Below are 23630 nucleotides of genomic sequence, written 5' to 3' on the forward strand. Positions count from 1 at the left end.
CAATCAATTGCAAAATCGTATAGCATCTCTCTTGTCCCGATTTTTGCAATCCATCTGCCTTCATGGTCAGGTCCCTCACATCTTCCCTGGACCAGTGCAAATATTTTCTAATCATTCTCTGGCTTTCCAGTCTCGCCATCAGAGAATCCATGCTACATACTGCAACTTGGTTCCTCTCCCTAAAGGACAGCTACAATAGTGTCAACTATTCAAAAAATCCCTACGGCATCATCCTGAATTGTTTCTCCAGGTTTATCATTTACTATGCCCATCTTGTATGCTACACTCCAAACAAAATAGACTAGCAGTATTCCCCAAAAAATCTGGCATGCCCTCTGTCTGGGTTTAGTTCAGGTCTTTGCCCTCATCTCTCCAGCACAATTCAAAGTCAATTTCTTGAGACACCTTTTTCCCTAATCCTTTCCTAATTCTCCCCACCAGATTGTGTCATTGCCCTTCTTTATATCCTCAAAGGATATAACTAAACAGAACTACAGAACCAGCAGTTAAGAGACCTAATTCCTAAACTGGTTAGGTTGGGTCACCTACTCATTGTGAGACCCTCACCAGGTTAGCTCAACATCTGGTCCTCAGTTTTCTCACCTGCAAATGAAGAGTAGGACCACATGGTCCCCAAGGATCCTCTATGTGGAAAAGATGAATATTTTTGAGCAAACTGTATTTAAATATCAACTAAGCCCTGTGAAACAAGCTGATTTATTCCAGTTTAGAGATGCGGCAATAGAGGTGCATAGAAGTAAATGGCTTGTCCCCAGTTCTCACAGTAAGCAGCGGAGCCATAATTCAAACACAGCCCTCTGTCTCCTGCATCATACCACCTAGTCCTGATGTCATTTGAATGTCACACAGTTTGTGTTCTCTGATGACATTTTGTTTCATTTCCCCTCTAAGCTCCTTAAAGTAGTCAAACTTATTCATCTTATGGTCACACACAGTGTTTGTGTATAGAGGGTGATCGATAAATATTTGTTGAATCGAAAGAGTGTTAATTATCGTCTTGAAGTAAAAAAAGTCTAATGATCCCTTTTTCTGAAAGTATTTGCCAGTCATGAAAATTGACTTGCTAGTTTCTCTCATGTTTTTGTGACCCAAAGATTTTCTAATAAAGGGAAGGATGCTGGGTAACTCTCTGTTGAAAATATTGAGAACATAGCAGCTCTGAATTCTATGCGTTTAAGTTCTAACTAGAAAGGAAAACAACAGGTTGTTTTTAAGGGGACTATTTTAACAAGGCCAGTTATCCTCATGCCATGTGTTTTATGCTGCCAGGTGGTGATGTGTTTGCTTTGGCGGATGATGGGGCATCAGTCCTGTTTGAGGCAGCAGGAGGTGGCAATCCTGATTGCATCTCCCTCCTGCTGGAATATGGAGGAAGTGGCAACGTACCTAACAGGGCAGGGCATCTTCCTATACACCGAGCTGCCTACGAGGGACATTATCTGTGAGTGATAAATTACAGGGTGATCATTTTAAGTTAAAAATGCAAATTTATATATGCAGTATAATCACAAGTCTCTCTTTATATATATACTACCCTCCAAAAAATCCAAAGAGAAATAGTCAAAATGTTCACAAGTTTTGTATTTAGATGCTTGGAACTTGTTTGATTTTCCTCCTTCTTATCATATTCTTATACTTCCAAAAAATGAATTTATAATAACTTTATGAAGAAAAGAAATTCTCTTTTAAAAGGAATTAAGTTATGTGAGAATTCTGCACAAGCCAACCAAGAGTGCCTTCCTGTTCAGCAAAACACTACAGAATTTCTAAAAATTTTGCTTTTGATAAAGGATTAAAATTTGTAACAATACTATCATTGTTGCTACAATTATTTCTTAACATCTCCAGGATTTTATAATATAATGTCAAATATATTATGTCAAATATATTCTTCAATAGAAAAGTTTCATTATGAGTTTAGATTTCTTTACTCCATAGAAATGGTTGGATGGATTTTTAAATCACAAAATGTGCCATAATAAACACATCAATAGAAGTCTAGAATCACTGTATTAAACTACCCACCGTGAGAAGATGGTTGCAGTCAATTCAATATATTCTATACGTTGAAAAACTTTGAAGTAGTTAGGATATGTAGTTTTCAGTGGCCACATTGGCTAAGTGGCCAATTACGTGTCATTGATGCTAAGTGACATGTTGTTAAAGTTTATCTGGATTTACTCCCAGTGTTCATAAATTCACACATGGGAGCTCTGAATTAGGCACAAGAGATCGAGTTATCCTTGCTTGTGGCTCTCATACATGTCTAGTTGGTTAGTCAAGTGTGAAATTTACAACAGTTTATCACATGTACTTAGACACATAAGCTGTTACCTCAATTGGACAGATGTAAGGTTGATAGAATAATAAAGACTTTTATTTTGGCTAATAATTCAATTACAAGTTGTATGAAAGCAGACAGTATGTACATGGTCAATATTTTAAAAAAATAGATTGCTTAGGAATCAGTAAAAGAGGAATAATTAATGAGAAACCTAAATTCTAGACCACCTCCACATCTAACCGTGTGACCTTGGACAAGTCATTTTACCTCCCCAGACTTCATATTAAATGAAGCAGTTGGACTAAATTATATCCAAGGTCATTTCCACCTCTCACTTTCTATGATTCCATGATTCAAATGGTCAAGATTATGAAGCATTCTTCTATGGCATCAGAAAGGCTTACTTTTATATTTTTTTATTAAATAGCACTGGTTGCTTATAAAACTTGTATTGTTCAGAGAAGAATTGGAAAGTAGGGAGGGTTCCTGAGGAACCAAAGTTCTAGGACCATTCATATAAGATCCAGCACGTTTCTCAGGAATATTTAGAATAGGAAGATAAATCTAAATTGAACTAAATCACACTAAAGTAAATGTTAATAATAGTTTGATGGACAAAGATTGTTTCAGTATAAGGTTGTCTAGTGAAATTAAGGGAAACTAAACAAATTGCCTTCACTTATTTAGTGAAGAAGCTGATTTTTTTCAATTTCTTGGTTTTCTTTATGCCATGTGGATATTTGACTTTTTTTTTTTTAGTGTACTGAAATATCTTATCCCAGTAACATCCAAAAATGCAATTCAGAAAAGTGGGCTAACACCAATTCACTCAGCAGCAGATGGACAAAATGTACAGTGCCTAGAACTGCTCATTGAAAATGGTTTTGACGTCAATACCCTCCTTGCTGACCACATTTCCCAGAACTATGATGATGAGAGAAAGACTGCGCTATATTTTGCCGTTTCTAACAATGATATCCGTTGCACGGAAGTCCTTCTGGCAGCAGGTGCAGATCCAAACCTAGATCCCCTCAACTGCCTACTTGTGGCAGTGAGGGCCAATAATCATGAAATCGTCCGACTGCTTCTCTCCCATGGAGCTAATGTCAACTGTTACTTTATGCATGTGAACGACACGCGTTTCCCCAGTGTCATTCAGTATGCCCTAAATGACGAGGTAATGCTGAGGCTATTGCTGAATAATGGCTACCAAGTGGAGATGTGCTTTGAATGCATGCATGGGGACATCTTTGGAAATTCCTTTGTGTGGTCAGAGATAGAGGAAGAGGTACTGCCAGGATGGACATCTTGTGTAATAAGAGATAACCCGGTGAGTTACATCCTTTTCTGTTTCATATTGGGTCATCATCCTAACTCTTACAAGCTTTCGCTCATTTAGGGATATTACAAGAAAAGAAAAATCAACTCTAATTTTTAAACTTTTTTTATTCTTGAATTTTTGTTTACAGTGATATGGGGATATAAGCATAAAGCTAACAAAAAAAATGATGTTGTTTATTCTTCTTGAATTGGAAACTGAATGTAGAAGAACTTGAAAATTTATGAGATTAATCACTAATGCTTCATTGGTGGAATATCAGGGCTAAGTGAAAAGAAGCATAATTCTTCTATGTTATGTTAACTACAATCACATCAGAGCCATGCATATGTCTTCAGAACTGATAGTTTCACAGAAACAAGGAACCAATTTATCTTTCATTTTTGTTCATTATAAGGAGGGATTTTTTTATTTTCTGTAAAAGATAAAGAGTAATTTTATAACAAAATTGAGTGTTTATATATGTGGTAAATTAAAGTACTACAAAGTTAAATTTTGTCAATTCTCTCAGTTTTGTGAGTTTATTACAGTTCCTTGGATGAAGCACTTGGTAGGCAGTGTAATTCGTATATTAATAGATTACATGGATTATGTCCCTCTGTGCGCTAAACTGAAGTCTGCGCTAGAAGTACAGAGAGAATGGCCAGAAATCCGCCAAATACTAGGTAAAAAACAAAACTTTGCCTACACTTTCTTTTTTATTAAAAATGTATGTGAGAAAAGTCTCTTAAGGTCTTCTTTAATATTTTTTTCAGTGCTACTTTATTTTCAGAATTATCTGGGGTTGTTAAATCATCCCTAACACTTTCTTTGTTGTAAGATATTTTTGTTGTTGTGTTTCTTGATATTTTCCAACTCTTTAGTTGTATAATGAGTAATACTATACCTATATTAACATTCTGACTAGAACTCATTTTTTGAAAATTAACTTCTATAATATCATGCAATATGTAGTCTGCAATCTCCATGTGGGCAGGGATCTGTATTGTTTCTTTTTCTAGTATATTCTCAAGGTTTAGCATAGTTCCTAGTAAGTAGTAAATAATCAATACTTATGGAGTAAATGAATAAATGGTAGGGATTATAATTACCCTTTTTGACTTGCTTTCACTCAGGTCTTTATTGATATAATCTTACCATCAAAGATTAGTTATTGTGAAAATGAATCCTATTATAAAGGCTGGGCACCATGGCTCCTGCCTATCTAATAATCCCAGCACTTTTGAAGGCCGAAGCAGAAGGATCACTTGAGGCCAGGAGTTCAAGACCAGCCTGGGCAATAGTGAGACCTCATCTATAGATATTATAAAAGTTTCAATAAAGTACATTTTAAATGACTCAAAACAAGGGTAGAAACTGGAAAAAATTCATAGATTGGAGAGGTTTTCTCTTTCAAAATATGAGTTTGGAAAAATAAACTTTCAAAACCTACTTGGAAATCAATGTCATGAAGCCTAAAGAAACATCATAGAACTTAATATACTTAAATCTGCCTTCCCCTGGAAGGAGTTCTTTAATAGAAGAGATTTTGTGGCAACTAAAGCAGAAATATTAGCGATTCTGATAAAAATTTAGTATCGTGACCCTAGAAATTGAGTTCTGTGGTCACATAGACCCAAGATAGGGTGCAAGTCTGGCTGTGCCTAGGAGTAGGATTGCTGGATTATATAGTGTAAATATAATTCAGGGCTATTTTCATTGAAACAAGCAATAATTTATTGATATCATTTTTGCTTCTCTAAGAGGAGAAAGACTTTTTATTTCCTGTAAAAACACCAAGATAGTCATACTAGCTGTGTGACTTTGAGCAAGTTACTTATCCTTTTTATACCTGAGTTTTCTCACTGCAAAATGAATTTCACATAGTCATTAGTGCACATGTTCACTCTTGGCCTTCAAAAGGAATGGAGACATTGCAAACCTCACCAGCACTGATTTTGATCAGTTTCCCCAGAGAATACAGATCCCTAGACACACTGGATACCAGAATTGGTTGACACTGGTAGATGGCATTCATTGGTTTTATCCGTAAGTCAGTCTTACAAGTGAAAGACAGATTCATCTTTAGAGAACTAGATTATTTCATATCTAGGGAAGGAAATGTACAAGATGAACCTGGATGGAACATCTGGATACCAGATAGAAAAGAAATTCTTAAATATTTCAAGAAGCATGTCAAAAGAAGTCAGGAACCCACATGAAGAGAGTCCCACTGGCCAAAGATAGGACAACTTAAGTTTCAAAAAGGATAATTATTTCAATGAGTTGAAACTTACCCAATAAGTTTAAATATATGATATTTTAAAAACTGGTCAGCTCCAGAGAACAGTAAAAGTTCAACTTATTACCTTGAAAATTGGGATAAAAAGAAAGATTTAACTGTTTGTTCTGCCTTACCTATATGATTTGTGCTATTAGTAACCAAAAAGTAAATGAGTAATCCCTTAATAAAAATATTCCAAATAATAAACGAAAAGGAAATTCTATAATTAGATTCACCATTTTGTAGCCCCCACTTTGATATAATATAATTATATCAAATTACATTATTTGATATAATTAGATATCACCATTTTGCAGTTTATCCCCAGTAAACTAAAGGATATAATTATTGAGCATCAACTGCTGCTAGTATCACCTTATGCAGGCCCCAGTGAAACGACACAGCACCACTGCAGTTTGCCAGAGAAATCTAACCTGAGTCTGATCAAGTCCCTGGGTCCAGCTACCAATTTGCAAAAAATAGAGAAGACAATGGAACTGCACCGTGAAAATGTAATCAGTAAAATTCAGGTTGTTGGAAACTGCAGGGCATTTGGGTTCTTCCAAAAATTAATTGACAGGACGAGAAGAGGGTGCAGAGAAGAAACTGCAGATTAAAAAACATTTAAAGGACATAACAAAATTTAAAAGTAATATTGTCAATACTATATAATGTGGGGATAGTGCACTTAGATAATGAAACTTTGAAGGAACTGATTACTATACAAGTCAGAAGGGTTATTACTTATGGGGGAAGGAAAAGGTGAAGACTGAGTGGATTGCGGAGGAAATTCTAGGGTGTCTAGCAAAGTTCTATGTCATGACCTTGGTTGGACTTTGGAGGTAACTAAAGATGTTAACCTGATCACTTTTAATAACTTAGAAAACTATACATGTGTGTAGTTTCTCTATCTGTATGTTATTTTGCAATAAAAGTATTAAAACAATTTGGAGATTGTAACTAGGAAAAAACTCAAAGGCTTAGATAAATTAATTTTCCATAGTTATAAACAGAAAAAGCAAAGACTTGAACCCTCGCCTGTCTTACTTCAAAACACAGGCTCTTTCTATAATACCATAGTACTCCTGTCATAGAAAGAATAGATACTGTTTCTAAGTGGGAATAATTGTCTGCATGTTTTTATTGAAAAAGAATCACCAATTCTAATGACTTTGGAAAGGCAATCCAAGTAAAAATAAAACCAGGGAGTTTTTTGTTGTTTCAGTCATACGTTATTGCAACCAGACTCAAAGCCAGTTTATTGCTATGAGCACAGATAACCACTGGATGTCAGGATTCTTCCAGGTATACGTATGACAGCGTATTTGTTAGGGAAAAAAGTAAAATAGTAATTTTTTTAAAAAGATGGATTTTTTCCCTACCTATTATGGTAATAATAGTGTTGCCTTAATTTTTGGAAAACATTGTTTTAATTTTAAAAAAGATAATTTGAATGCTTATAATATCACATGTAATAGAAATGTGATCACATTTATTATTAAATTGAATGATAGTTAACATTTATTTAATGGTTACAATGTGCCAAACACTTTTCTAATACTTTGATTTAATATGATTTAATTCATTTACTCTTTAAAGAACTCTGTGAGGCAGATACCATTAATATTATCCACATTTCACAGATGAGAATACTATAATAAAATCACAGAGTCAAGTAACTTGCCCAAGGTCACACAAATACTAAGTGGCAGAGTTAGGACTGAGTCCAGAACCTTCATCCCAAGCCTGTGTGCTATGCTGCCTTTTCATTAATTCATATTGCTGGTATAATATATCAATATATTATAGATCTATATAATATAGATTAAGAATTGAAGATAAAGATTAACAATAGATACTTAAATAACATTAGTGTACTTTTTTGAAAATATAAAATGTTTAGACATCAGACACTGGAAACAAACCTCGGATTGAATCATGGATGATGTGGAATCACTTGCATTAATGTTTCCTGGATAATTATTCATCAGAAAGTTTGTTGTTGTATTTCTTTTTTAGAAACAGGTTCTCACTATATTGCACAGGCTAGAGTGCAGCGGCTATTTGTAGACATAATCATAGCACACTACAGCCTAGAACTCCTGGGCTCAAGTGATCCTCTTGCTTCAGCCTCCATAGTGGCTGGAACTATAGGTGTGTGACACCATGCCTGGCTTCTATACTACTTAGTTCTAAAAAATGGACAGGTTATATGAGTATTTACTTTCTTTTTTTTTTTTATTTATTTATTTTTTTTATTTTAGATAGCCTTTTTCTGTCAGAGAGTATTTACTTTCTTAAATCAAGTCTATTCATTCACTTAACAAATTCTAGTTGAACATCTATTGTGAGCCAAACTTTTCTTGGCACAGAGGCAGACTAAATCTCTGCCCTCATGGAGTTTGCATTCTAGGGGAATGGTCTAAAATACTTAATTGCAATATGAATTTCACTTAAAACCACCACTTCCTAAAGTGCATATACATGTTTTGCAGAAGGACACTATTCATGTTATTCTAAAACAATCTGTATCTTACAGATCAATCCACTAATATTATTTTAAATTTTTGCTTGTTTTCCCCATTCATTGTAGAGAATCCTTGTTCATTAAAGCATTTGTGTCGGTTAAAAATTCGAAGACTTATGGGACTCCAAAGACTCTGCCAGCCAACCTTAATGGAGAAGCTTCCTCTACCACCAGCTATTCAAAGATACATATTATTTAAAGAGTATGATCTCTATGGACAAGAGCTAAACTTGCCATAACTTAAAATTAATATTTTAATATGTGGTTTAAAAATATTTTAAAATGTGATTCCCTCAAAGTATTTCTTAGAATCAGTTGGCATCCTTAAGTATATTTAAGTCCATTGACAATTTTATAGGTGAATCAAGTGTTCTAATGGGAACATCATGATTTACTTCTTTAGCCACTTCAGTACAGCGCTCACGGGCCTCGAAACCTTGCCTACAGCTGGCACTTACAGTCCCCACGATAGTTTGTTCTGTGCATTGAGGACAAATCCATTTTGCTCTTGTGTGATGAGGAAAAAAGCTTTAAAGCACTGAAAGCTTGTCTTACTTTACAGGCAGCTTTACTTGTAATGTAAATCAGAATAGGTGACATATACATATGTTTTCATTAAGGTAATTTTTAATGTTCACAATTTTATTTTGATAAATGAAAAATTAGAAAAGTCATTATCACGGCTGTCGGCTAAAGTCGATGCTGGTACCGAAGTGGCTAAAGACCTTTATGTTTTTAAAGATAGCCAATATTTTGTATTTGAATTATTGCTGGTTATCTTCATTTGCTACAAGTCTTCAAACTCTATCAAGTGGCTCCCACAATGTCCAGGACCAAGTCTCTATGTTTAAAAAACAAATTAGCCACTTTCTCAAACCCACATCTCTTGCCAGTTGCTGACCTATTTTCCCTGTCTTTCATGGCTCCACTGCCTAAAAGAGCTCCTCCTGCCTGCATGTTCACACACTGTGATCTAGCATCTACCCCTCTGTTGCTCTTAAGGTCCCTAACAGCCTGTTTGTTGCTCAATTCAGTGAGCATCCTTCAGTCCTCTGTCCAGTGGATTCCCACAGCACCTGACACTGTTGTCTGCTCCCTCCTTGAAATGGTACCTCTTCCCTTTGCACAGTACCTTGCTCTCTTGGCTCTTTTCCCACCTCTCTGGCCACTCTGTCTCAGGCTTCTTTCTACATTACTCATCTCCTGCCAGTCCTTTAGTAATATATCTTCTCTTCTTATGCATTGTTCCCTGGGAAATTTCATCCACCTCCACGGTCTCAATCATTTTGCTAGTGACTACAAAATTTATATCCAAAGCTCAGCTCTTTCTCTCATGTGCTTGAGACCCATGCAGACAATTGCCCTGATGGACATTTGAACACAAAGACATCTCAAATTCAACATGTCCCCAAAGGAACTCACTACCTTCTTCCACACACACACACACAAAAAAAGGCTTTCTCTTTTATATCCTCTAGCTCAATAGTTAGCACAATGAGCAATTCAGTTTCCAAAGGAAAAAGCCTGGACGTCAGCCTTGACCACTCCATTTTCCTCACCCAGTATAACAAATCACCAAATCCTATTATCTCCTAAAGTTATCTTCTTCTACTCAGTGCCCTGGATTGGGCCCCAAAGCTGACTGTTGTCTCCTTTCTCTGGGATAATACAATGCTGCTGTCTGGCTTCCTGCCTCTGTCGCACCCTCTCCCATACACACCCTACATGGGTCCTTTACACACTTAGGGAGAGCCTCACTCCTCTGCTTCAGGTCATTCCCATTGCTCTTAGGTTGAACTCCAAAGTTTTCTCCTGGTCGTTCATGATATAATTCCTGCCTTTCTCTTTCACTTCATCTCTTGATGTCTCCCTTTCCTCCCTTCCCTTTAACTATATTAAACACCCTCTAAAAGTTTACTCTTTACACAGCGATTCTCAGACTTTAAGATTCTGTACAACGGTAGTTTTTGCTTTGTTAATTTTAAAAACAGAATCACCTATTTTTTTAAAAAAATGCCATCTACTATCATCATCATTTCATAAAAGAGGGGCCATTTTAATGCCAGAACATAAGATAGTCATAAACTTAGCCATTACAATTGATTGACTTTAGCTTTGCAAAGACTTACCTCACTGTCCTTATTCCCCCATTGACGGGTGAAAATTTCACTGTGGCTGGAAACCACTGCCATAAAATAGACCACACTCTCTTACACCTCAGGGTCTTTGTATTTCCTTCTCCCTCCACCTGAAACACTCTTTCCACTTTTTCTGCTCTTCTTCATCTGATCAACTCCCTCTTACCCTGCAGGTCTCAGCTGAGATATCACTTCCTCTAGGATGGGAGACCCAAGCACAGCGCTTCTCATGCAGTGTTATAAGTGCCTATGTTCCCGTCTGTCTTCCTCGCTAGATTGCTAGACTGTAAGCTCCGTGAGGGCAGGGTCTGTGCCTGTTCTATTTTCCAGTGCTTTTTCAGGGCCAAACACATTCCCTAGAGAATAAAGAGAATTTATTCCCTAGAGAATAAAGAGAGTTCAATAATTATTTGTTGAATATATTGAATAAGTGAATGTTATATAAAACCCAGACAAAAATAATCAGTGACCTCATGGTAAAGTGATAGTTTTGAATTTCTGAATTAGTTATGTGATCTTCATTGTAATTATTTAAATTCATTATTATTATATTTTAATAATGTATTTTTCTTATATTTATGTTTATCTTAAGAGTTACTATATTCTTTCAATGGTAATACTTCACTGGTTTGTACGTTTTTCAAGTTGTGTTTCGATTTAGTTACCTTTGAAAGATAAATAAGTATGGGGGAAAAAAACCTGTACAATATAGGGCTATAATTTTAACCTCTTATATTCTCTAGAAGATATATTTTATATAAATTAAACTGTAATGTATTTAATCTCATCTGTAATGTGTCGTATAATTTTATCATTTCTATTTTGCTCTTTTAATTGTGATTAAAATTTATTGTTACCTAAAAATAATGCTCTAATAAATAAAAAATAACAGCGAGGATGTAAGTCTGCTATATGATGTTTCAGTACACTAAAGCTTTGACTTTTTCTTTGATGTATTTTTGTGTGAATATATTCAAGAGATACTTGGATATAAAGGAATGAATTAACTGCACATGCTATGGGTTTTGAAAGTGGTTCTTTTGTGAAGCAGGAGAAAAAAATGTGTCTTATGAAACTGAAAACTGAAGCAATTGCTATATCCAAAACAGATTTGATCTTTTGCTCACCACATTTTGGACTTTTCTAGCAGTGGTTTTTGTTTTTGTTTTTGTTTTTAGTTTTAGTTTTAGTTTTTTGAGACAGAGTCTTGCTCTGTCACCCTGGGTAGAGTGTAGTGGTGTCATGGTAGCTACAGGCCTGCACCATCACACCCAGCTAATTTTTGTGTTTTTAATAAGGATGAGGTCTCACTCTTGCTCAGGCTGGTCTTGAACTCCTGAGCTCAAGCGATCCTCCCCCATCTGCCTCTCAGGGTGCTAGGATTACACTGCACCTGGCCTCTAGCAGTGTTTTTATTTTTGAGAGGGCTGGATGGAAAGAGGAATTAGTTTCTATCTCATTAGGACTCTGTTTCTGCTAGAGTGTGTCACTTTATCTGGGAGAGGGTAACAGCTGCACCTCCCCAGTGAGCCTTAGGAGAAGCCAAACATTCTACCGTGGGGCCTGTTTAACCACTGTGGAATCAACTTGGTAGAGTTTGGATGCCATCTTCCCATGCTGCCAAGATGTCTGTGGCTGTTTCAGACGCTGTGTTTTGTTTTATATCACACATAGAGTCTGGGTGGAAAAAAACAGATCTGAAACTCTTCTTTGAGTGTGCGTTTTTTTGTTTTGTTTTGTTTAGTTTTTCTATAGGTCACCATCAAATAGGATCTCCATTTCTGGCTAAAAATAATTTCAAGAAGGACATTGAAAGCAAGCCTCCTGAAGAATATCATTTAATCATTTTTAATTAGTCACAAGACACATTTCCAGGCAATACGGTGACAGTGCTGAAGATGCAAAAACGATGAGATAATACTTATAGGTAGTACCCCCTTTAATATAGGCTTTTGAACAAAATCATATGGGTCATATATCATGGAAACTAAAACAGGATGGAGTCTCTCATGACAAAGAGAACACACTTAAGCCTTTTGCTAATCATCGACCTTTTACTAGAAATTCCTATCCAAATTTTGGTTTCAAGTAATTATTCTTATGTATATAGCCATCATCCAAATCACAATTTTTTTATTTAGGACATGAAAAAATTCTAAGCTGTTTCAAGTTATTTATGAAACAAAATAAATGTTACATGCATATATACACATGAGTCTATGTATATAACATATACACATATAATATGTACACATACACATACATACATGCACTGCAGTATTGCAGGTTATTGCAGTGCCATATGTAATGCATTAGGCAAGGACATATGCTTTATACTTAAATAGACATTATATTAAGTGAAATACGCCAGGCACAGAAAGACAAATACATGATCTCACTTATATGTGGAATCTAAAAAAGGCAAATTCATAGAAACAGAAAGAATAGTAGTTACCAGGGGCTGGGAGGTAGGAGGGATTGGGGAGCTGTTGATCAAAGGATACAAAATTTCAACTAGACAGGAATAATAAGTTCAGGAAATCTATTATATAATATGGTAACTACAGTTAATAACAATGTACTGAAAACAAGAAAGTAGATTTTAAGTGTTTTCACCACAAGAAAAGTATGTGAAGTAATGCATATGCTAATTAGATCAATTTAGCCTTTCTGTAATGTATACATATTTCAAAACATCATGTTGTACACTATAAATATATATGTTAGTTAAAAAATACAAAAATAGACCAAAAAACTCAATTACCTTTATAGTATCTTAAGTGAAACATGCAAATAAATATTATCATAAAAAAAAAGACTGTGAACCATTTTGAACCAGGCTGTGGATATTATTAGCTTCTAGATTTTGAACAAGGCATGAGATAAGTGTATAAAGCACTATATGTAACACAAAGTAAGTACGTGTGAAACCTGAGCTCCCCTTATCACTATTACATAGTAGCAGTGCCAATGACAGAATTACAAAAGTCAAGAACCTGGTCTTAATGGTACAGAGCTGCAGATTGTCGTGATTAGATCTGAAAATATGAAAAAATAATGTTAGGAATACATATGGCATCTTACTATCATCTCTAAATTCTTTGACAACATTTACAGAATGAAAACTTAGCAGAGAATTGTCTCTAGGCAATAAAACCCCACATACTCTTTTGCTTAGTAAAGCCCTGATTATTAATTGTTGATAAGAGAAGAAAGCGCTTCTCAAGGGAGAAGATGTGTAGAAGAAATAAACTTATTTGACCTCAGTGGCCTGTGTTGTGTAACCTCCATACTAGGGATGTCTGGGGATTTGCTGTTTTCAGAAGGATACAGTCTAGTAATTTGAATCTGGGCACTGGGAGCGCCTGAGTTCTAATGCTGCATTGGCCAGTGATTGCACCCGAGGCTCTTGACAGGTACTCAACATTCTGTGCTTTGGACTCTAGTAAACTGGGGACAGCCATTGCCCTGAAAACCTTCCACCCTGGGATCTCCCAATGAGATTTAAAACTTCTTAGAAGCAGCCTATAGTGTTGGAAAATGTAGAAGGTATAGGAAGCACTAAATATGATACTTACCTTTGGATTGAGTAGGTGTGAGACACCAGTATCTGGTTCTTTCTGTTTGAAACAAAGTCCATGCCGTCTTCTCAAGGAAGCTCCTTTTTTACGCTTTGTGCAAGTTATACAACTAGGCATGATATGCAGTGGCCAACAATTTATGTTCCTGAATGTCTGAATATAATTACCCAAATTGGTTTAGTATTGTTTCAATGATGCAAAAATTTTAATCACTTTAGAGGATTTGGCTCTGCTTTGCTTTGACTCAATGGAAGCCCCTCAACCTGGGCTCAACTATGCACCCAGTTTCCTCATGTGGGGCCTGCCCTTCACAATCACCTGAAGTACCCCAAGAGGTTAAATTGAGTCTGTGGGTTGGAGGGTGCCCTGATTAAACCTGAACTTCAACAAAACTGAGTTGTATACTTCCTACAGTGATGCTAGAGTATCTGAAGACCTTCTCTTCAACAGGAAACAAAGCCTTTTATTTCACAATCAAAAATAAGGTTTAAAATCAAGTAAATTTGAGAGCGGTAGAATGATATTAGAGCCTTTGTAAATAACAGGCTTTGATAAGGGCAAAAGGGTGAGAACCTCAAGTCCATAGAAGAAAAAGTGTAGATATTTTCTACAGCTCAGAGACTTGATCATTTATTTTATGAATATGGAAAGACTCTGGAGAAACATCAAGTGCATTTTAATACATATGTAAAGACTATTTCAATAATAATGTTTTTCATTTGTCCCATTACAGCTCACAAGGCATTTCACATATATCATCTCACTTGATTCTTATAATTACTCTAGGAGCAGGGCAGGGAAGGGGTTAATTGCATCCACTCTATAGATCAGGAAATGAAACTTACAGTTAACTAAGGTGGTAAATGACAGAGGTTCCTGACTCCAAATCCCAAGTTCTTTCTATCTTATCATTTCTAGTCCATCAAGAATAAGGAGGTCATCATTTGCAATAGCCACAAATTGGGAACAATTCCACTTCCCATCAGCTGGTGAATGAATAAACACAATGTGGCATATCCATACCACGGTGTCAGCGTGCTACAACTTGGATGAACCTCCAAAACAGTAGGTTAAGTGAAAGAAGCCAGACATAAAAGATCACAAATTGTATGATTCTATTTACATAAAATATCCAGACACAGTAAATGTATATAGACAGAAAACAGGTGAGAGATTGTCTGGCTTCTGTCTGGAGGGTGGGCACAAGGAATCCCTTTGAGGTAACAGAAATATTCTAAAATTGGTTTGTGGTGATAGTTACATAACTTGGTAAAGCCACTTATTAAAAAAATCATTGAACTTTACAGTCAAGGTGGGTGAGTTGTGTGGTGTGTAAATTATATCTCAGCAAGTCACCCTAAAGAAAAGAATAGGAGGAGCACATCTCTCACTGGCAGTGATGCCATGTTTGCAACCTCGCTGGGTGGCCCAGCAAAACAACAGAATCTGGCTCCGAGGAAAGCATTTGGTTCTTGTGCTAGCAGCACATGATTTATTAGTTTTGTCCTGCTGATAAGACCAGTAAGAGCAGATGATGACACAGGCTTCAAGGGCAACACAAAACTTGCTGCCTTCACTGATCTTTCTGGACCTCAACCTATAACAGAAATAAGGGCCTGAAAAAGGTCAAACTGTATTACAAGTTGTCCCTTTCAATCCATCCCCAAATATTTTTGGGAATTAAAACCCACGTTCCTAACCAAAGCCAGTAATCAGAGGGCAGGGGAGTGTCCTTTATTCTTCGTACCACTGGAGATGGCTCAATGGAATTGTCCAGGCAGAAATCAGGAGATTGTCTTCACCAGAGTGGTATAGTGAAACAGCAATATCCCAAAGCTGAAAATTCCTTTTAAAAGCTCTGCATTTCTGCTTATAGATAGGACATTGGTACTTTAAGATAGAGTCTGCAATCCTCTTCATTTGCTGGTATATTAATAAACTCCTCTTTCCTTCTCCTCAAACCACCCGTCCTGGCTGCAGAGACAAGTACCGAACTTTTGGTAACAAACCCAGATAGATGCAGCTTGCTCTGCCAGCCTCTGACATCTTCATGCTGGTTGTATTATAACTTTTCTGTTTTTTTAAATTTAAAAAACAAATACATGAAAACATATAGATTGTTTTTAAAAGTGAGTTTCCAGTACTGTTAAAGGCATGAATTGGCAAAGGATCATATAACTAGTAGGATGAGTCTTTTGAAACACTGAAAACTAGCTCATATTCCCTGAGGATGCAGTAGAAAGGAGAACTAGGAGAAAGGGAGGAGAGCCAGGCAGAAAATCAGAGAAGGCAAATACTCCAGAGGCCATGCATCTCGAAAACACAGGGGAACTGTGGAAGTACAGGTCAGTTAGGAGCTGTGAGTCTGTGCGAAAAGACAGTGCCCTTGATTTTCATGATAAAATTGCAAATGAGAAAGCTCAGTAAGCAGATACCAGCTTTTAAGCACTAACTGTCCCATTATCTGGCACAGAGTCCCCATATTTCTGTCCTCTGATATTGACTTTACATTTCTACCCCCCTTCACCACAGGATTCAAGCTTGTCTAACCTTTAGGGTCCCATTTCCCTGCAGGACTTGGGCTTTCTAAAGTGACAGTCATCATGAACCTGAGGAGGGAGCCATCCCAAGGAAAAGACTCATGTCTTGGTCTCTCGCCCTTCCCATCATTCTTCCTAATACCATAGTGAGCAACTCTGTTCAAAACCGTAACACCAACACTTGGGGTTGCAGCTAAGGTAGCTGCTAAAATGAATGAAAGACCTTCTAGTCCACCCCAAGTGAAATTTCCTTTATTAGAACTTCAGGTGATGTATCCCAAATGTTCCTGTTCCATAAGTGGAATTCCATATTGGTAACCTGCTGTATAAGATTAAAAAAAACCTGATTGATAAAATTCAGCCATTTGTTTCTCCATTTCTTTTCCTGGAAATCATTTTTTTGTCTTTGCAGTCGTAACATTATCAGTTTATCTTTTCATTTGCTTACATGGGACTCATTTTTACATGTTGAATCAGATCAACAAATGGTAATCAGACCTACTATACACAAGGTAAAACATTAGATGCTCTATTATAAATCTCTGTCTTTCATCCCATCTGTCTTTCACTTTGGTACATTTTGAAATGACAAACTAGTAGACCTCAATGTGAGAAGCAGTTTGGACTTATAGAACATAACTATACCCACCATTTACTAGCTGAGCATACGTATGGAGATTTTTTTCTAACCTTTCAGAACCTCAAAATCCATTTTTATTCCTTGTAAAATGGAGGTAATACAGTAGTAGTTAATTCAAGTGTTACCTCACACACAGTAAGTGGTAGTATGCATAATTATTAAATGGAGATCATATAATTATGTTATACTGCCTGGCACACTGACTGTATATAAAAGTATTTGGTAAACTATAAATGTTATGGAGTTGCAAGATATTATATTATAAATAGCTCTAATAATTTTAAATTTGACTCATGCTCACTACCACAAGCTGACATAGCTGGGAGATTTGCTTGACTGCCAAGCCTGAGAGTGAAGACTTGATAAGGGTATTGCCAGTTCTCATCTGATCCCTGTGGCCTGTTTGGTTGTTGTCTGTGCAGAGCGTGACCTCTGCTTGACATTCTCCCCTGGGAGCCTCTTCCCAGCCATCTGAGAAGCTCCCAGCAAACAGACTGAGCAAAGTCGGAAGCCTAACTTCCTTAGGAGCCATTACATTAGTTTGGCAGCCTGATTACAAACCATCTGTAGGAAATGTTGAAAACCCAAACCTGTGTAAGTGGGAAACACGTTAGATCTATTTCAGAAAGCAACCTTTCCCCTGTATAGTGAGAGAGATGAGATAAGACTTTTTTTTTTAAATGGCAAGTATTATAGGAGGGTGAAAATTAGAAACACCTTGTTAACAGTAGACTTTTGACATTTATGAAAATAAAAGAATTTCCAAGTTTCTAAATTTGCAAGTGACAATATAGCACGATTTCCATATTTCTGCATCAGCAATCTGAGGACACTTTAAATAAGAAAGGATCCATCCATGAAATGAACAAAAATACCACCATGAGACCTGAACACTTAGTAGCCAGTTGGGCTTGTTCATTTGTTTGATGGACACATTCAAAGGCAGACTGACCATGAAGCTTCAGGACTTTGTAAATGTTAGGGTCCTCAGGAGTAGTGGAAAGTTCTGGGTGCAGGGAGAAGCCAGGTTACAATTAGGTAGCATTTCTCTGAAAGCATTTTATAGAAACTGCTTAAAGATGCCTCAAAAGAAAAAAAGTTTAAATCATCTAAGATCCAGTAGGTTGTCATGATTTCTATTATCGTTTTAAGTACATCTTCACTTTCATAACTAACTAAGTATTATTATTCTTAAAGAGGTCCCCAACACTGTATAACCCTCAGGCTCTATAAGACTTGGTTTCACCCTTGCCTATACCCCAACTCATCTGATTTGTGTTTAACTACTTCCTGAATATGTAATAATTATGCTAGGCCTTGGGGACAGGGAATGGGGCAGACAGTCCCTTCCCATGGAGAAAACACCTTTCCTGTGAAGACCTATTTGAAACATGTAATTACAATTGGGATACTGCCATGAAAGAGAGTTTTGTGGGAACTAGAGAACTACGCTGGCCCCGGACATCAGGAAAGACCTCCCTGAGGAAGCACTACTTAAGATCTGTGCAAAGTATAAGAGGCAAAGGCTTTCCAGGCAAGGAGAGGAGAAAGTGTAATATGCTTGGGGATGAGCAAGTGTGGAGAATTCAGCCCGGTGTGGCTCAAGGGTGAAGGCTGCAGGAAGTGACCCAAGTGGAGGCTGGAGAGGTGAGGAGAGCCTGATCCTGAAGGGCCCAGAGATCACAGTCAAAGGTTCTGTCTGCAGGACAATGGAAGTCACTAGCAGGCTTTAGAAAGGGAATGACCTGATGAGATTTCCATTTTTAAAAGGTTACTCTGGCTGCATTGTAGAAAAGGGAGAAAGAATCATGCAACAGTGCATCGGGGAGGCTGTTAGTCCATTGTCACCATCACCCAAGAAAATGAGGACAGCTTAGGCTCAAGTTGAGACAAGGGGAATATAGCAAGAAGTGAAATAGGAATTCAAGAGCTGCTTAAAATATAAGAGCCCAGGCCTTATGATCGAATATGACCACGTTGGTGAAGGAAGGAAGCAGGGGTAACACACAGGCTCTAGCAACTGGTGGAGGAGGACACCATTTTCAGAAATGTGGAAGTCTGAGGGTGAGGATGGTGAAGGCAGAAAGGGACATCAAAATACTGGTTTAGGGGAGGTTGAGTTTTAGGTACCAGCAAGACACTTGATAGAGATTTTGTAGGTAGTTTCATGAAACATTCCTAAGCTTGAAGATACAGATCTTCTCAAATCATTGAAACAAAACATATTTAGTCTGTGAGTGACAAGGGTCTACTGTAGAATAAAGCAGAGGACCAGTGGAAATGAAGATTTTAATTAAATATAAAATATATATTACATGCTATATATTTTAATATTAAATATATTAATTAAATATATTCATGTTATACATTCATTTAACTCTGTCTTGTGGTTATAATTAGGAATGCCTAAGCATTTGGAAGTATGAATAATCTCTGAAATTACCAAATTCTTCCTGAAATTTGGGGATTATTAGAGTAGGAAAACAAAAAACCAATTGGTAGAGTCTCTCGATACTTCTAAACATTAACTGCCTAAAGAATACAAACCACAAGCAAAGTAAATTGTCTTCAGGAAGTGGGACTGTCCTTCCACACAGATTGTTACACTGAAGTAGGCATGACATGCATGTGTAGTTAGGAGGGCTCTGATCACCACCTATAAATACTATTTATTGAAATACCAGATGTGCTGGCAGGGCTGGTGTTGCTGATTTTTTGGAGGCTCTCATGAATTTTGGTCACTTTCTTGTTGAGTCTCCATTAATGTCAGGACACTTGCTAAGAAGAGCAGTGGCCTGTTAGGCAACTGTGGCAAACGATGGCTGTGGATGATGGCTATCGGGTAATGCTAGAGACGCCCACTTAACAATAGATGATAATAAAGTCTACAACTACTTGGCATGAGCTAGAGAGCCCCTCAAATAAAAAGTATTCAACAACTTTAAGCACCTACCATGTGCAGGACATGGTACTGGTTGACTATTAAAAAGGGGTTAGGGGCAGATACCAATGCAATTTTTAAAAAATAGTACATGAATCAGAGACAGTTTCTGCCTCAACTCCACCTACTTTATACCTCTTTGCCAAAGTCTGGTTTTTGTTTTTGTTTTTTCCTTTTTCATATTCTTTTGCCTTTGCTCAAAGGCTGCTCTTTTTGCCTGGAAAGCTCTTAATCTGATCCTGTGCCTTCTCTGACTCTAAGGACATGGGCTGCGCTGCTTCTTCTCTCCTGTCCTTGGCTCCGGGCTGGAGCTGTCACTGCACTATGTTATTGTCAGCCGTCTGCCTCCCTCTCATGAGTATGAACTCCTTGAGGGCAGAGACTGGATCAATTTCTGGTTTTCTGTTTGTAATCCTACCTTTCAGCACAGACCTGTCCCAAAGCAGGTAGTTGGAAAATGTATGTTGAATAAACAAACAAACACAAATAATAGCATTTTCAGGAAAAAAAACAAAGGGGGAAAAAAAGGTTGAAAGAGGATGCTGTATTTTCACTGAAAAGAGAATTACCAGTATATTAGGAGATACAGTATATCTGAGTGCATCTTACTGGGAATCAAAAACTATGAAAAAAAATTCTCCCCTAGGTAGAAATTTTTTTAAACAAAAAGATGCTAGTTTTCAAAAGGCTTGTATTATTGTTGACTCTAAAAACAATTCTCAAAAACACAATGTGACCAAGTAAAAATTCCAAAATATAAAATGCTGATGCTTGGAATACATATGTGATTGGATTTTGTTTTTCAGTGTAGAGAAGGTTCGAAAAAAAATCTAAATTATTCATCATACTTCACTCCAGCCAGGGTTAGGTGGTGGTGTCTGATTACTCAGCAGAATTTACTCAATAGATTTAAAGTTTATGGAGGATACTTGCAGGGGGATCCAGTGAACTAAGATCATTCATGAGTTCTAATTATTATCATCACCAGAGTGATTTGTAACAAATATAATACAATATCTAAATAACCCTTGTTTTTAACATAGTATCCTTGAGAGGTCATAATTGTTTTTCACTGATGTTGCCACACAGCAAAAATGCTTTTTCCCTTCTGGAGCCATTTTCAGAGTCATTAATGACACACCCAAGATTTGGGAGAAAAAACTCATGTGAAGCTAAATTTATTCTGGGTTGTCCCAATAAGAAAATTAAAAACATATGGATGGATTTTTCAAGAGATCGGTATCAATAAAATAGAAAGAAGAATTTTCTATAGATTTAAGCCATCCAACAATGGAACGAGTTTTTGAAAATGTGCTATTTTCACCGAAGATGTTCCCAAGCAAACACTAGATGATCACTTACAGAAGTGATGTGATAGAGAATTCATGTATTTGAAATTCCCTTTGAAATCTAAGAATTTGTGATTCTAAGAATATCTGAGTAATTATTTTATAGTCACACAAAATGTGTATTATAATCTGCATGCAACAAGTCCTAACTTTCCCACATCTGTACTCAAATATTACCTTATTACAGAGATCATCCTACATGAATATTACCCCATGATCTTTCTTCCTTCTTATCCTGCTCTATTTTTCACCACAGAACTTCTGTCTGTTCTAGTCTGTATTTATGTGTTTGTTTATACATTGTCTGTCTCCCTCAACTAGAATGTAAGCTCCATGAAGGAATGGACTTCGTTGGTTTTGTTCACTGCTCTACCCCCAGCAACTAAATTAGAATCTAGTATGTAGTGTGTGTTTAGTAAATTGGCAAATAAAATTGGCAAAAAAACATAAAAGTGTTACAGAAAAATTACAAACATGAGAGAGACAGAGTAAAACACAATTCCAGTACTTTTGTACATAATTATATACCCTAAAACTTACACAGTGGTCAACATATGAGACATGTTCAATAGATAATTGTTAAAAGAATGAACTTGTGCTATCATTTATATGCATTTTTCTCTCTTTTATTAAAGCACATAGTTTTTTACGTGGTTGTAATCCTTATTCATCTTTTTATCTAAAATGTCTTTATACAACTGAATAACTCATCTCATCCAACAGATTTGGCTGTCATTACTTGAAGTCATTGCCAAAAATCAAACCCATTTCAAATTAAAAAAAGATGTTTTGCCACTGAGGCTATACAAAATTATATGCTACAGGCTATAAAAAAAAGCCAGTGAACTCATAATTTCTAGTTTCATCATCATCATCTCTCTTATTAGCATCATTGAAAAGTGTCATAGTTATTTCTGGAGGCAGAATACTCCAATGAGTTAAGATCAAAATAGCCAAAACATTCTTGCAAAAGAACAAAGTTAAAGGACTTACACTTCCCGATCTCAAAGTGCAAAATGAACTGCAAAGGTACAGTAATTAAGACCATGTAGTATTGGCATAACGATAGACAGATAGATCAATAGAACAGAATTGACTATCTAAAAATAAAGCTTTACATTTATGGTCAATTAATTTTTCACAAAGGTGCCAAGGTAATTCAATAAGGGAAAAGATCGTCTTTTTAACAAATGGTGTTAAGACAACTGGAGATTTGCATGCAAACAGATGAATTTATACCCTTACCTTTTACATACAAAAATATTAAGTCAAAGTGAGTAGAAAGTACAAAAACCTAAAACTATAAAGTTTTTAGAAGAAAACATGAGCAAATATCTGTGGTCTTCGGTTTGAAAAAAATTTCCTAACACTAAAACACAAGCAATAGAAGGAAAAAAAATCAATAAATTAGACTTCATGAAAATTAAAATTATTTGCTCTCAAAAGACACCAAAAGAAAAGACCCAGAATTGGAGAAAATATCTACAAATTATATATCTGATAAAGTACTTGTGTTCAGAATATATAAAGAACTCTTACAACTCAATAAGATGACAACTCAATTTAAAAATGGGCATAAGACTGGAATAAATATTTTACCAAAGAAGAGCTAAGATGGCTGATAAAAACATAAAATGATGATCAACATCATTAGGAAAATGATTACATTACTAGGAAAATGAAAATTAAAACTACCATTTCACACCCACTAAAATAACTATAATTAAAAAGACAAACAGTAATAGAGGAGGATGTGGAGAAACTCTCATCCATTGCTGGCAGGAATGTAAATTGGTACAACCATTTTGGAAAACAGTTTTTCAAAAAGTAACTTTACAATATAACCCAATAATTCCACTACTACATATCTACCGAAGTGAAATGAAAACATGTGGCCACTCACAGATTTGCATTGTAAATGTTCACAATAGCATTATTCATAGTAATCCAAACCTAGAAACAATTCAAATATTCACCAACTGCTGAATGAATAAACAAATTATATAT

At 36.2% G+C, this 23630-nt stretch overlaps 1 protein-coding gene across 3 annotated transcripts in view; it reads left to right on the top strand.

The window, feature by feature from the left end:
- Positions 1-17541, top strand: part of ASB15 (ankyrin repeat and SOCS box containing 15) — a 37390-nt gene extending 19849 nt beyond the window's left edge. For 2 of the 3 annotated variants that reach the window (XM_012762061.2, XM_012762062.3), the window contains exons 8-11: positions 1291-1462; positions 3065-3635; positions 4156-4309; positions 8501-17541. In XM_012762061.2, the coding sequence (XP_012617515.1) occupies positions 1291-1462; positions 3065-3635; positions 4156-4309; positions 8501-8673 (1070 nt within the window). In that variant the 3' untranslated portion in view covers positions 8674-17541. Of the gene's footprint in view, positions 1-1290; positions 1463-3064; positions 3636-4155; positions 6419-8500 lie in introns of those variants that run through there. The other variant, XM_076006591.1, reaches the window with a different exon arrangement.
- Positions 17542-23630: the final 6089 nt, after the last annotated feature.

Source organism: Microcebus murinus, chromosome 9 (genome assembly GCF_040939455.1).
Source record: "Microcebus murinus isolate Inina chromosome 9, M.murinus_Inina_mat1.0, whole genome shotgun sequence".
Classification (NCBI taxonomy): Eukaryota; Metazoa; Chordata; class Mammalia; order Primates; family Cheirogaleidae; genus Microcebus; species Microcebus murinus.